The sequence below is a fragment of the Rhinoderma darwinii genome, chromosome 2, assembly GCF_050947455.1.
Source record: "Rhinoderma darwinii isolate aRhiDar2 chromosome 2, aRhiDar2.hap1, whole genome shotgun sequence".
Taxonomy (NCBI): domain Eukaryota; kingdom Metazoa; phylum Chordata; class Amphibia; order Anura; family Rhinodermatidae; genus Rhinoderma; species Rhinoderma darwinii.
This window is the reverse complement of record NC_134688.1, coordinates 482861008-482876338: the sequence shown is the minus strand read 5'-3', so window position 1 is coordinate 482876338 and position 15331 is coordinate 482861008. Positions and strand designations below refer to the sequence as shown.

At 46.6% G+C, this 15331-nt stretch overlaps 1 protein-coding gene across 1 annotated transcript in view; it reads left to right on the top strand.

Annotated features, from left to right (window-relative positions):
* Window positions 1–15331, top strand: part of LOC142741938 (protein mab-21-like 3) — a 60582-nt gene that overhangs the window by 40798 nt on the left and 4453 nt on the right. Inside the window, exon 3 of the mRNA XM_075851259.1 lies at window positions 2739–3030. Coding sequence (XP_075707374.1) covers window positions 2739–3030 — 292 coding nt within the window. The remainder of the gene's footprint in view (window positions 1–2738; window positions 3031–15331) is intronic.

The following is a 15331-nucleotide window of genomic DNA, read 5'->3' as shown; positions in this document are numbered from 1 at the left end:
ACCCTGTTATTACAGATGGGACTTCCTCCCACAGGTTCTTCATCGGAGCCATGGAAGACTGTAAAGACATCACCTCCAGCCGCTGCAGATTCGGATAAACGTCCTGGCATGTCTGGAGGCGATGTCTGTTGACTCTTCCATTGCTCCAGTGAAGGACCTGCGGGAGGAAGTCTTGTCACAGCGTAATCTCGCGAGATCACGCTTTGCAGTGAAACGAGCTAAACATGAATGGAGAGAAGTGTATGACGCTGATTGATCACTGATTGGTCAGCGTGATACACTTGTCTTCACAACGCCCAGTTGGTCAAAAGTAAAACACGCCCAGTTGTCTATTAAGAAACTAATTAGCATAAATTTAAAATTGATCATAAATTGCTCAAAAATGATTGTTTTTCAAAGTAAAAACCACTGTTATCTACATTACAGCGCCGATCAGATTGTGTAGGAGACAGGACACTTATATTCTGGTGACAGCCTCTTTATTACTAGGACCACTGTTATCTACATTACAGCGCTGATCACATTATGTAGGAGACAGGGCACTTATAATCTGGTGACAGCCTCTTTATTACTAGGACCACTGTTATCTACATTACAGCACTAATCACATTATGTAGGAGATAGGACACTTATAATCTGGTGACAGCCTCTTTATTACTAGGACCACTGTTATCTACATTACAGCACTTATGACATTATGTAGGAGATAGGACACTTGTAATCTGGTGACAGACACTTTATTACTAGGACCACTGTTATCTACATTACAGTACTGATCACATTATGTAGGAGACAGGGCACTTATAATCTGGTGACAGCCTCTTTATTACTAGGACCACTGTTATCTACATTACAGCACTGATCACATTATGTAGGAGACAGGTCACTTATAATGTGGTGACAGTCTCTTTATTACTAGGACCACTGTTCTCTACATTACAGCGCCGATCACATTATGTAGGAGACAGGACACTTATAATGTGGTGACAGTCTCTTCATTACTAAGACCACTGTTCTCTACATTACAGTGCTGCGCACATTATGTAGGAGATATAATAATGTGGTGACAGCCTCTTTCACTCTTATCTACATTACAGCGCTGATCACATTATGTAGGAGGCAGGACACTTACAATGTGGTGACAGCCTCTTTATTACTAGGACCACTGTTATCTACATTACAGCGCTGATCACATTATGTAGGAGATAAGGCACTTATAATCTGGTGACAGCCTCTTTATTACTAGGACCACTGTTATCTACATTACAGCGCCGATCACATTATGTAGGAGATTATAATCTGATGACAGAACCTCTTTAAAGAAGCAATCATGAAAGCTGCAATTCACAAACAGGGACGGTCCAAGCGCTCTCAGCAGATTTCCCCACCTCAGTAATGGTTGCATTCATAACAGAAAGTGCTGGGTGGAAATCATTATGGAGGGATTCTTCCAGTTCCTGCAGGAGGACTCTCATCTCTGCAGTGGACAGGAGCGTCTGATGGGGGTAGGAACATCTGATGGTGGTAGGAGCGTTTGATGGGGGCAGGAGCGTCGGATGGGGGCAGGAGCGTCGGATGGGGGCAGGAGCGTCGGATGGGGACGGGAGCGTCTGATGGGGGTAGGAGCGTCTGATGAGGTAGGAGCGTCTGATGAGGTAGGAGCGTCTGATGAGGTAGGAGCGTCTGATGAGGTAGGAGCGTCTGATGGGGTAGGAGCGTCTGATGGTGGTAGGAGCATCTGATGGGGTAGGAGCGTCTTTATGGGGTAGGAGCGTCTGATGGGGGTAGGAGCGGTAACATGCGGCTTCCCATAGGGGCGAGGCTGTGAAGAGAGGATTTCTCTGAGGGGTCATGCTGAGGGGATCCACGCTTGTTAGCAGCCGTCTGCGAGGCAGACATGGAGGTTGTAGGGGGAGAGGCGCTCACCTCTAATGCCGTTTATAACGGTGTGGGTCTCCTGCGTGCTCCGGAGCCGGCGCCATCTTGCTTTGATGGCAATGGTGGGAAGAAGGCAGCGAGCCTCCACGGACCCATCTCTTTCTTTTTGCTGCTGGTCACAATGGCGTATCGCCCCAGGGCGGAGGATGTTTGAGCGTCCGTCAGGGTGATTTACCGGCTAATGTTTGAGCCGCTTTTACTGACCACAGCGTGGAGCTCGTCTCCCACACGTCCTCTGCCTTCAGCATCCGGCCACGACCCCTGCGGTCTGAAACTTAAGGCTGAATGCACACGAGGCAAAATATGTGCAGAAAAACCGCAGCGAAGTACAGTACCAGCATAAACAATGAGGGTCTCATGTGCATACTGCTGTATGTTTCGGGACGTAAATGAACCCGCGGTGCGTATTTGCGAAACCCCAGCATGTCAACTTATCATGCTATTCCACTTGCGAATTCTATCCCTGTTGTTCTACAGAAATACGCAGCAAAACTTGCAACCTGAAACTGCAGCAAAACGTAAAAAACACATAAAAAACGCATCAATACATGCACCTGTGCGGCTTTTTCCTGTGAATTTCTTGCGGTTTTGCTGCGTATTTTCCACAGCAACGTACGCAACGTGTGCATGTCCGAGGCGTCCGTAGTTATTAAGCGCTGGATATGATGGAGTATAAGACACGTTACGACAGAATGCAACTCTGGAGGAAACAGGAATATGTACAGCAAGGGGTTTGCGCTATTTTGTTGATTTACGTTGATTCCTTCGGCTCTGTGGTGACTTTTCTCTGGATGTTGCAGGTTTTGGCCCCGTCGCAGCTCCTGGTGACCGTTCCCCTGCGGGGCCTGAGCGGGTTTCGTCAGAAGAGTTCGAGGCGTTGGCGTTACTACACCACCAGCGGAGTGCGACTCCTGAGTCCGGTGATGGAGCCGGAGAAGCTTCACCAGTGGTTGGAGGTGGAGCAATTTCAGAAGAGCAGCGGAAACTGGCACGACACCGATGTCACTATCCAGGGGGACCTGGTGCCCGCACGTGTACTCAGCGCTCTCCAGGAACTCCTACAACGAGCCATCCCTGCCCGTAAACTGACCAGTAAGAGGCTGACAGCCCCTCTACTCATAAATATTCTCTAATGTCCACTGTTATCAGCCACTTCAGGTGGGGAGGCCGGCTGTAGAACAGGCAACTATAATCTTTTACTCTCTGTTATCAGCCACTTCAGGGTGGGGAGAGGATAACTGTAGGTCAAGTGAATCCCGTAAATGGTAGGAAGATGGGACAGTGCTGATCTGTAGAGATGTTAGGAAGATGGGACAGCGCTGATCTGTAGAGATATTAGGAAGATGGGACAGCGCTGATCTGTAGAGATGTTAGGAAGATGGGACAGCGCTGATCTGTAGAGACAGTAGGAAGATGGGACAGCGCTGATCTGTAGAGATGGTAGGAAGATGAGACAGCGCTGATCTGTAGAGATGTTAGGAAGATGGGACAGCGCTGATCTGTAGAGATATTAGGAAGATGGGACAGCGCTGATCTGTAGAGATATTAGGAAGATGGGACAGCGCTGATCTGTAGAGATATTAGGAAGATGGGACAGCGCTGATCTGTAGAGATGGTAGGAAGATGGGACAGCGCTGATCTGTAGAGATGGTAGGAAGATGGGACAGTGCTGATCTGTAGAGATGGTAGGAAGATGAGACAGCGCTGATCTGTAGAGATGGTAGGAAGATGAGACAGCGCTGATCTGTAGAGATGGTAGGAAGATGGGACAGCGCTGATCTGTAGAGATGGTAGGAAGATGGGACAGCGCTGATCTGTAGAGATGGTAGGAAGATGGCACAGCGCTGATCTGTAGAGATGGTAGGAAGATGAGACAGCGCTGATCTGTAGAGATGGTAGGAAGATGGGACAGCGCTGATCTGTAGAGATGGTAGGAAAATGGACAGTGCTGATCTGTGGAGATGTTAGGAAGATGGGACAGCGCTGCTCTGTGGAGATGTTAGGAAGATGGGACAGCGCTGATCTGTAGAGATATTAGGAAGATGGGACAGCGCTGATCTGTAGAGATGTTAGGAAGATGGGACAGCGCTGATCTATAGAGATGTTAGGAAGATGGTACAGCGCTGATCTGTAGAGATGTTAGGAAGATGGGACAGCGCTGATCTGCAGAGATATTAGGAAATGGGACAGCGCTGATCTGTAGAGATGTTAGGAAGATGGGACAGCGCTGATCTGTAGAGATATTAGGAAGATGGAACAGTGCAGATCTGTAGAGATATTAGGAAGATGGGACAGTGCTGATCTGTAGAGATATTAGGTAGATGGGACAGTGCAGATCTGTAGAGATATTAGGAAGATGGGACAGCGCTGATCTGTAGAGATGTTAGGAAAATGGGACATCGCTGATCTGTAGCGATATTAGGAAGATGGGACAGCGCTGATCTGTGGAGATATTAGGAAGATGGGACAGCGCTGATCTGTAGCGATATTAGGAAGATGGGACAGCGCTGATCTGTAGAGATATTAGGAAGATGGGACAGCGCTGATCTGTAGAGATATTAGGAAGATGGGACAGCGCTGATCTGTAGAGATATTAGGAAGATGGGACAACGCTGATCTGTGGAGATATTAGGAAGATGGGACAGTGCTGATCTGTAGAGATATTAGGAAGATGGAACAGCGCTGATCTGTAGAGATATTAGGAAGATGGGACAGCGCTGATCTGTAGCGATATTAGGAAGATGGGACAGCGCTGATCTGTAGAGATGCTAGTAAGATGGGACAGCGCTGATCTGTGGAGATGTTAGGAAGATGGGACAGCGCTGATCTGTAGAGATATTAGGAAGATGGAAAAGTGCAGATCTGTAGAGATATTAGGAAGATGGAAAAGTGCAGATCTGTAGAGATATTAGGAAGATGGGACAGCGCTGATCTGTAGAGATATTAGGAAGATGGGACAGTGCTGATCTGTAGCGATATTAGGAAGATGGGACCGTGCTGATCTGTAGAGATATTAGGAAGATGGAACAGTGCAGATCTATAGAGATATTAGGAAGATGGGACAGCGCTGATCTGTAGCGATATTAGGAAGATGGGACAGCGCTGATCTGTAGAGATGTTAGGAAGATGGGACAGCGCTGATCTGTAGAGATATTAGGAAGATGGGACAGCGCTGATCTGTGGAGATATTAGGAAGATGGGACAGCGCTGATCTGTAGCGATATTGGGAAGATGGGACAGCGCTGATCTGTGGAGATATTAGGAAGATGGGACAGCGCTGATCTGTAGCGATATTAGGAAGATGGGACAGCGCTGATCTGTAGCGATATTAGGAAGATGGGACAGCGCTGATCTGTAGTGATATTAGGAAGATGGGACAGCACTGATCTGTAGAGATATTAGGAAGATGGCACAGCGCTGATCTGTAGAGATGTTAGGAAGATGGGACAGCGCTGATCTGTAGAGATGTTAGGAAGATGGGACAGCGCTGATCTGTAGAGATGTTAGGAAGATGGGACAGCGCTGATCTGTAGAGATGTTAGGAAGATGGGACAGCGCTGATCTGTAGAGATGTTAGGAAGATGGGACAGTGCAGATCTGTAGAGATATTAGGAAGATGGAACAGTGCAGATCTGTAGAGATATTAGGAAGATGGGACAGCGCTGATCTGTAGAGATGTTAGGAAGATGGGACAGCGCTGATCTGTAGAGATATTAGGAAGATGGAACAGTGCAGATCTGTAGAGATATTAGGAAGATGGGACAGCGCTGATCTGTAGAGATATTAGGAAGATGGGACAGTGCTGATCTGTAGTGATATTAGGAAGATGGGACAGTGCTGATCTGTAGCGATATTAGGAAGATGGGACCGTGCTGATCTGTAGAGATATTAGGAAGATGGGACAGTGCAGATCTGTAGAGATATTAGGAAGATGGGACAGCGCTGATCTGTAGCGATATTAGGAAGATGGGACAGCGCTGATCTGTAGAGATATTAGGAAGATGGGACAGCGCTGATCTGTAGCGATATTAGGAAGATGGGACAGCGCTGATCTGTAGAGATGTTAGGAAGATGGGACAGCGCTGATCTGTAGCGATATTAGGAAGATGGGACAGCGCTGATCTGTAGCGATATTAGGAAGATGGGACAGCGCTGATCTGTAGAGATATTAGGAAGATGGGACAGCGCTGATCTGTAGCGATATTAGGAAGATGGGACAGCGCTGATCTGTAGCGATATTAGGAAGATGGGACAGCGCTGATCTGTAGCGATATTAGGAAGATGGGACAGTGCTGATCTGTAGAGATATTAGGAAGATGGGACAGCGCTGATCTGTAGAGATATTAGGAAGATGGGACAGCGCTGATCTGTAGAGATATTAGGAAGATGGGACAGTGCTGATCTGTAGAGATGTTAGGAAGATGGGACCGTGCTGATCTGTAGCGATATTAGGAAGATGGGACAGCACTGATCTGTAGAGATATTAGGAAGATGGGACAGCGCTGATCTGTAGAGATATTAGGAAGATGGGACAGTGCTGATCTGTAGAGATATTAGGAAGATGGGACAGTGCTGATCTGTAGAGATATTAGGAAGATGGGACAGCGCTGATCTGTAGCGATATTAGGAAGATGGGACAGCGCTGATCTGTAGAGATGTTAGTAAGATGGGACAGTGCTGATCTGTAGAGATGTTAGGAAGATGGGACCGTGCTGATCTGTAGAGATGTTAGGAAGATGGGACCGTGCTGATCTGTAGTGATATTAGGAAGATGGGACAGCGCTGATCTGTAGAGATATTAGGAAGATGGGACAGCGCTGATCTGTAGAGATATTAGGAAGATGGGACAGCGCTGATCTGTAGAGATATTAGGAAGATGGGACAGCGCTGATCTGTGGAGATATTAGGAAGATGGGACAGCGCTGATCTGTAGCGATATTAGGAAGATGGGACAGCGCTGATCTGTAGAGATGTTAGGAAGATGGAACAGTGCAGATCTGTGGAGATATTAGGAAGATGGGACAGCGCTGATATGTAGCGATATTCGGAAGATGGGACAGCGCTGATCTGTAGAGATGTTAGTAAGATGGGACAGAGCTGATCTGTAGCGATATTAGGAAGATGGGACAACGCTGATCTGTGGAGAAATTAGGAAGATGGGACAGCGCTGATCTGTAGAGATGTTAGGAAGATGGGACCGTGCTGATCTGTAGAGATGTTAGGAAGATGGGACCGTGCTGATCTGTAGCGATATTAGGAAGATGGGACAGCGCTGATCTGTAGAGATATTAGGAAGATGGGACAGCGCTGATCTGTAGAGATGGTAGGAAGATGAGACAGCGCTGATCTGTAGCGATATTAGGAAGATGGGACAGCGCTGATCTGTAGAGATGTTAGGAAGATGGGGCAGCGCTGATCTGTAGCGATATTAGGAAGATGGGACAGCGCTGATCTGTAGCGATATTAGGAAGATGGGACAGTGCTGATCTGTAGAGATATTAGGAAGATGGGACAGCGCTGATCTGTAGAGATGTTAGGAAGATGGAACAGTGCAGATCTGTGGAGATATTAGGAAGATGGGACAGCGCTGATATGTAGCGATATTCGGAAGATGGGACAGCGCTGATCTGTAGAGATGTTAGTAAGATGGGACAGAGCTGATCTGTAGCGATATTAGGAAGATGGGACAACGCTGATCTGTGGAGATATTAGGAAGATGGGACAGCGCTGATCTGTAGAGATGTTAGGAAGATGGGACCGTGCTGATCTGTAGAGATGTTAGGAAGATGGGACCGTGCTGATCTGTAGCGATATTAGTTAGATGGGACAGCGCTGATCTGTAGAGATATTAGGAAGATGGGACAGCGCTGATCTGTAGAGATATTAGGAAGATGGGACAGTGCTGATCTGTAGAGATATTAGGAAGTTGGGACAGCGCTGATCTGTAGCGATATTAGGAAGATGGGATAGCGCTGATCTGTAGAGATATTAGGAAGATGGGACAGCGCTGATCTGTAGAGATATTAGGAAGATGGGACAGCGCTGATCTGTAGAGATGTTAGGAAGATGGGACAGCGCTGATCTGTAGAGATATTAGGAAGATGGGACAGCGCTGATCTGTGGAGATATTAGGAAGATGGGACAGCGCTGATCTGTAGCGATATTGGGAAGATGGGACAGCGCTGATCTGTGGAGATATTAGGAAGATGGGACAGCGCTGATCTGTAGCGATATTAGGAAGATGGGACAGCGCTGATCTGTAGCGATATTAGGAAGATGGGACAGCGCTGATCTGTAGTGATATTAGGAAGATGGGACAGCACTGATCTGTAGAGATATTAGGAAGATGGCACAGCGCTGATCTGTAGAGATGTTAGGAAGATGGGACAGCGCTGATCTGTAGAGATGTTAGGAAGATGGGACAGCGCTGATCTGTAGAGATGTTAGGAAGATGGGACAGCGCTGATCTGTAGAGATGTTAGGAAGATGGGACAGCGCTGATCTGTAGAGATGTTAGGAAGATGGGACAGTGCAGATCTGTAGAGATATTAGGAAGATGGAACAGTGCAGATCTGTAGAGATATTAGGAAGATGGGACAGCGCTGATCTGTAGAGATGTTAGGAAGATGGGACAGCGCTGATCTGTAGAGATATTAGGAAGATGGAACAGTGCAGATCTGTAGAGATATTAGGAAGATGGGACCGTGCTGATCTGTAGAGATGTTAGGAAGATGGGACCGTGCTGATCTGTAGTGATATTAGGAAGATGGGACAGCGCTGATCTGTAGAGATATTAGGAAGATGGGACAGCGCTGATCTGTAGAGATATTAGGAAGATGGGACAGCGCTGATCTGTAGAGATATTAGGAAGATGGGACAGCGCTGATCTGTGGAGATATTAGGAAGATGGGACAGCGCTGATCTGTAGCGATATTAGGAAGATGGGACAGCGCTGATCTGTAGAGATGTTAGGAAGATGGAACAGTGCAGATCTGTGGAGATATTAGGAAGATGGGACAGCGCTGATATGTAGCGATATTCGGAAGATGGGACAGCGCTGATCTGTAGAGATGTTAGTAAGATGGGACAGAGCTGATCTGTAGCGATATTAGGAAGATGGGACAACGCTGATCTGTGGAGATATTAGGAAGATGGGACAGCGCTGATCTGTAGAGATGTTAGGAAGATGGGACCGTGCTGATCTGTAGAGATGTTAGGAAGATGGGACCGTGCTGATCTGTAGCGATATTAGGAAGATGGGACAGCGCTGATCTGTAGCGATATTAGGAAGATGGGACAGCGCTGATCTGTAGCGATATTAGGAAGATGGGACAGTGCTGATCTGTAGAGATATTAGGAAGATGGGACAGCGCTGATCTGTAGAGATGTTAGGAAGATGGAACAGTGCAGATCTGTGGAGATATTAGGAAGATGGGACAGCGCTGATATGTTGCGATATTCGGAAGATGGGACAGCGCTGATCTGTAGAGATGTTAGTAAGATGGGACAGAGCTGATCTGTAGCGATATTAGGAAGATGGGACAACGCTGATCTGTGGAGATATTAGGAAGATGGGACAGCGCTGATCTGTAGAGATGTTAGGAAGATGGGACCGTGCTGATCTGTAGAGATGTTAGGAAGATGGGACCGTGCTGATCTGTAGCGATATTAGTTAGATGGGACAGCGCTGATCTGTAGAGATATTAGGAAGATGGGACAGCGCTGATCTGTAGAGATATTAGGAAGATGGGACAGTGCTGATCTGTAGAGATATTAGGAAGTTGGGACAGCGCTGATCTGTAGCGATATTAGGAAGATGGGACAGCGCTGATCTGTAGAGATATTAGGAAGATGGGACAGCGCTGATCTGTAGAGATATTAGGAAGATGGGACAGCGCTGATCTGTAGAGATGTTAGGAAGATGGGACAGCGCTGATCTGTAGAGATGTTAGGAAGATGGGACAGCGCTGATCTGTAGAGATGTTAGGAAAATGGACAGTGCTGATCTGTAGAGATGTTAGTAAGATGGGACAGTGCTGATCTGTAGAGATATTAGGAAGATGGGACAGCGCTGATCTGTAGAGATATTAGGAAGATGGGACAGTGCTGATCTGTGGAGATGTTAGGAAGATGGGACAGTGCTGATCTGTGGAGATATTAGGAAGATGGGACAGTGCTGATCTGTGGAGATATTAGGAAGATGGGACAGTGCTGATCTGTAGAGATGTTAGGAAGATAAGACAGCGCTGATCTGTAGAGATATTAGGAAGATGGGACCGTGCTGATCTGTAGAGATGTTAGGAAGATGGGGCAGCGCTGATCTGTAGAGATGTTAGGAAGATGGGGCAGCGCTGATCTGTAGAGATGTTAGGAAGATGGGACAGCGCTGATCTGTAGAGATGTTAGGAAGATGGGACAGCGCTGATCTGTAGAGATATTAGGAAGATGGGACCGTGCTGATCTGTAGAGATGTTAGGAAGATGGGGCAGCGCTGATCTATAGAGATGTTAGGAAGATGGGGCAGCGCTGATCTGTAGAGATGTTAGGAAGATGGGACAGCGCTGATCTGTAGAGATGTTAGGAAGATGGGACAGCGCTGATCTGTAGAGATGTTGGGAAGATGGGACAGTGCTGATCTGTAGAGATGTTAGGAAGATGGGACAGCGCTGATCTGTAGAGATGTTAGGAAGATGGGACAGCGCTGATCTGTAGCGATATTAGGAAGATGGGACAGCGCTGATCTGTAGAGATATTAGGAAGATGGGACAGCGCTGATCTGTAGCGATATTAGGAAGATGGGACAGCGCTGATCTGTAGAGATGTTAGGAAGATGGGACAGCGCTGATCTGTAGCGATATTAGGAAGATGGGACAGCGCTGATCTGTAGCGATATTAGGAAGATGGGGCAGCGCTGATCTATAGAGATGTTAGGAAGATGGGGCAGCGCTGATCTGTAGAGATGTTAGGAAGATGGGACAGCGCTGATCTGTAGAGATGTTAGGAAGATGGGACAGCGCTGATCTGTAGAGATGTTGGGAAGATGGGACAGTGCTGATCTGTAGAGATATTAGGAAGATGGGACAGTGCAGATCTGTAGAGATATTAGGAAGATGGGACAGCGCTGATCTGTAGCGATATTAGGAAGATGGGACAGCGCTGATCTGTAGAGATATTAGGAAGATGGGACAGCGCTGATCTGTAGCGATATTAGGAAGATGGGACAGCGCTGATCTGTAGAGATGTTAGGAAGATGGGACAGCGCTGATCTGTAGCGATATTAGGAAGATGGGACAGCGCTGATCTGTAGCGATATTAGGAAGATGGGACAGCGCTGATCTGTAGAGATATTAGGAAGATGGGACAGCGCTGATCTGTAGCGATATTAGGAAGATGGGACAGCGCTGATCTGTAGCGATATTAGGAAGATGGGACAGCGCTGATCTGTAGCGATATTAGGAAGATGGGACAGCGCTGATCTGTGGAGATATTAGGAAGATGGGACAGCGCTGATCTGTAGCGATATTAGGAAGATGGGACAGCGCTGATCTGTAGAGATATTAGGAAGATGGGACAGTGCTGATCTGTAGAGATGTTAGGAAGATGGGACCGTGCTGATCTGTAGCGATATTAGGAAGATGGGACAGCGCTGATCTGTAGAGATATTAGGAAGATGGGACAGCGCTGATCTGTAGAGATATTAGGAAGATAGGACAGTGCTGATCTGTAGAGATATTAGGAAGATGGGACAGTGCTGATCTGTAGAGATATTAGGAAGATGGGACAGCGCTGATCTGTAGCGATATTAGGAAGATGGGACAGCGCTGATCTGTAGAGATGTTAGTAAGATGGGACAGTGCTGATCTGTAGAGATGTTAGGAAGATGGGACCGTGCTGATCTGTAGAGATGTTAGGAAGATGGGACCGTGCTGATCTGTAGTGATATTAGGAAGATGGGACAGCGCTGATCTGTAGAGATATTAGGAAGATGGGACAGCACTGATCTGTAGAGATATTAGGAAGATGGGACAGCGCTGATCTGTAGAGATATTAGGAAGATGGGACAGCGCTGATCTGTGGAGATATTAGGAAGATGGGACAGCGCTGATCTGTAGAGATATTCGGAAGATGGAACAGTGCAGATCTGTGGAGATATTAGGAAGATGGGACAGCGCTGATCTGTAGAGATGTTAGGAAGATGGAACAGTGCAGATCTGTGGAGATATTAGGAAGATGGGACAGCGCTGATATGTAGCGATATTCGGAAGATGGGACAGCGCTGATCTGTAGAGATGTTAGTAAGATGGGACAGAGCTGATCTGTAGCGATATTAGGAAGATGGGACAACGCTGATCTGTGGAGATATTAGGAAGATGGGACAGCGCTGATCTGTAGAGATGTTAGGAAGATGGGACCGTGCTGATCTGTAGAGATGTTAGGAAGATGGGACCGTGCTGATCTGTAGCGATATTAGTTAGATGGGACAGCGCTGATCTGTAGAGATATTAGGAAGATGGGACAGCGCTGATCTGTAGCGATATTAGGAAGATGGGACAGTGCTGATCTGTAGAGATATTAGGAAGTTGGGACAGCGCTGATCTGTAGCGATATTAGGAAGATGGGACAGCGCTGATCTGTAGAGATATTAGGAAGATGGGACAGCGCTGATCTGTAGAGATATTAGGAAGATGGGACAGCGCTGATCTGTAGAGATGTTAGGAAGATGGGACAGCGCTGATCTGTAGAGATGTTAGGAAGATGGGACAGCGCTGATCTGTAGAGATGTTAGGAAAATGGACAGTGCTGATCTGTAGAGATGTTAGTAAGATGGGACAGTGCTGATCTGTAGAGATATTAGGAAGATGGGACAGCGCTGATCTGTAGAGATATTAGGAAGATGGGACAGTGCTGATCTGTGGAGATGTTAGGAAGATGGGACAGTGCTGATCTGTGGAGATATTAGGAAGATGGGACAGTGCTGATCTGTGGAGATATTAGGAAGATGGGACAGTGCTGATCTGTAGAGATGTTAGGAAGATGGGACAGCGCTGATCTGTAGAGATATTAGGAAGATGGGACCGTGCTGATCTGTAGAGATGTTAGGAAGATGGGGCAGCGCTGATCTGTAGAGATGTTAGGAAGATGGGGCAGCGCTGATCTGTAGAGATGTTAGGAAGATGGGACAGTGCTGATCTGTAGAGATGTTAGGAAGATGGGACAGCGCTGATCTGTAGAGATGTTAGGAAGATGGGACCGTGCTGATCTGTAGAGATGTTAGGAAGATGGGGCAGCGCTGATCTATAGAGATGTTAGGAAGATGGGGCAGCGCTGATCTGTAGAGATGTTAGGAAGATGGGACAGCGCTGATCTGTAGAGATGTTAGGAAGATGGGACAGCGCTGATCTGTAGAGATGTTGGGAAGATGGGACAGTGCTGATCTGTAGAGATGTTAGGAAGATGGGACAGCGCTGATCTGTAGAGATGTTGGGAAGATGGGACAGCGCTGATCTGTGGAGATGTTGGGAAGATGGGACAGCGCTGATCTGTGGAGATGTTAGGAAGATGGGACAGTGCTGATCTATAGAGATATTAGGAAGATGGGGCAGCGCTGATCTGTAGAGATGTTGGGAAGATGGGACAGTGCTGATCTATAGAGATATTAGGAAGATGGGGCAGCGCTGATCTGTAGAGATGTTGGGAAGATGGGACAGCGCTGATCTGTAGAGATGTTAGGAAGATGGGACAGCACTGATCTGTAGAGATATTAGGAAGATGGGACAGTGCTGATCTGTAGAGATGTTAGGAATATGGGACAGCGCTGATCTGTAGAGATATTAGGAAGATGGGACAGTGCTGATCTGTAGAGATATTAGGAAGATGGGACAGTGCTGATCTGTAGAGATGTTAGGAAGATGGGACAGCGCTGATCTGTAGAGATGTTAGGAAGATGGAACAGCGCTGATCTGTAGAGATGTTAGGAAGATGGGACAGCGCTGATCTGTGGAGATATATTGAAGCGCAGCGTTTATCGCGGCTCCAGTGCCGCAGCAGCAGAAATATTCTGGATGGAGAACGTCGTTTATCACACTGCGATGCAGAATAAAGAAGAACCACAGTAAGTAATGGAATAAATTATTATATGAAATCAATCAGTTCATGCAGCGCGAAGCCTTCACAAACAATCCACATGTGTAAGTGCAACCCTAAAACTGAGGTATGAGGACAAATAATGAGGTATGAGGTCATGGAATGAGGTCATGTAATGAGGTATGAGGTCATATAATGAGGTATGAGGTCATGGAATGAGGTCATGTAATGAGGTATGAGGTCAAATTATAAGGTCATATAATGAGGTATGAGGTCATATAATGAGGACACATAATGAGGTATGAGGTCATATAATGAGATACGAGGTCATATAATGAGGTATGAGGTCATGTAATAAGGTATGAGGTCATATAATGAGGCATGATGTCATTTAATGAGGTATGAGGCCATATAATGAGGTATGAGGTCATGTAATAAGGTATGAGGTCATATAATGAGGTGTGAGGTCATGTAATGAGGTATGAGTTGATATAATGAGGTATGATGTCATGTAATGGGGTATGAGGTCATGTAAAGGGGTATGAGGTCATATACTGAGGTATGAGGTCATGTAATGGGGTATGAGGTCATGTAATGAGGTATAAGGTCATGTAATGAGGTCATGTAATGGGGTATGAGGTCATGTAATGAGGTATGAGGTCATGTAATGAGATATGAGGTAATGTAATGAGGTATCAGGTCATGTAAGGAGATATGAGGTCATATAATGAGGTATGAGGTCATTTAATGGGGTATGAGGTCATGTAATGAGGTATGAGGTCATGTGATGTGGTATGAGGTCATATGAGGTATGAGGTCATGTAATGGGGTATGAGGTCATGTAATGGGGTATGAGGTCATGTAATGAGGTATGAGGTCATGTAATGAGGTAGGAGGTCATGTAATGAGGTAGGAGGTCACGTAATGAGGTAGGAGGTCATGCAATGAGGTATGAGGTCATGTAATGGGGTATGAGGTCATATGAGGTATGAGGTCATGTAATGGGGTATGAGGTCATGTAATGGGGTATGAGGTCATGTAATGGGGTATGAGGTCATATGAGGTATAAGGTCATGTAATGGGTTATGAGGTCATGTAATGGGTTATGAGGTCATCTAATGGGGTATGAGGTCATGTAATGGGGTATGAGGTCATGTAATGGGGTATGAGGTCATGTAATGGGGTATGAGGTCATGTAATGAGGCATGAGGTCATGTAATGGGGTATGAGGTCATGTAATGAGGTCATGTAATGAGGTATGAGGTCATGTAATGGGGTATGAGGTCATATAATGAGGTATGAGGTTATG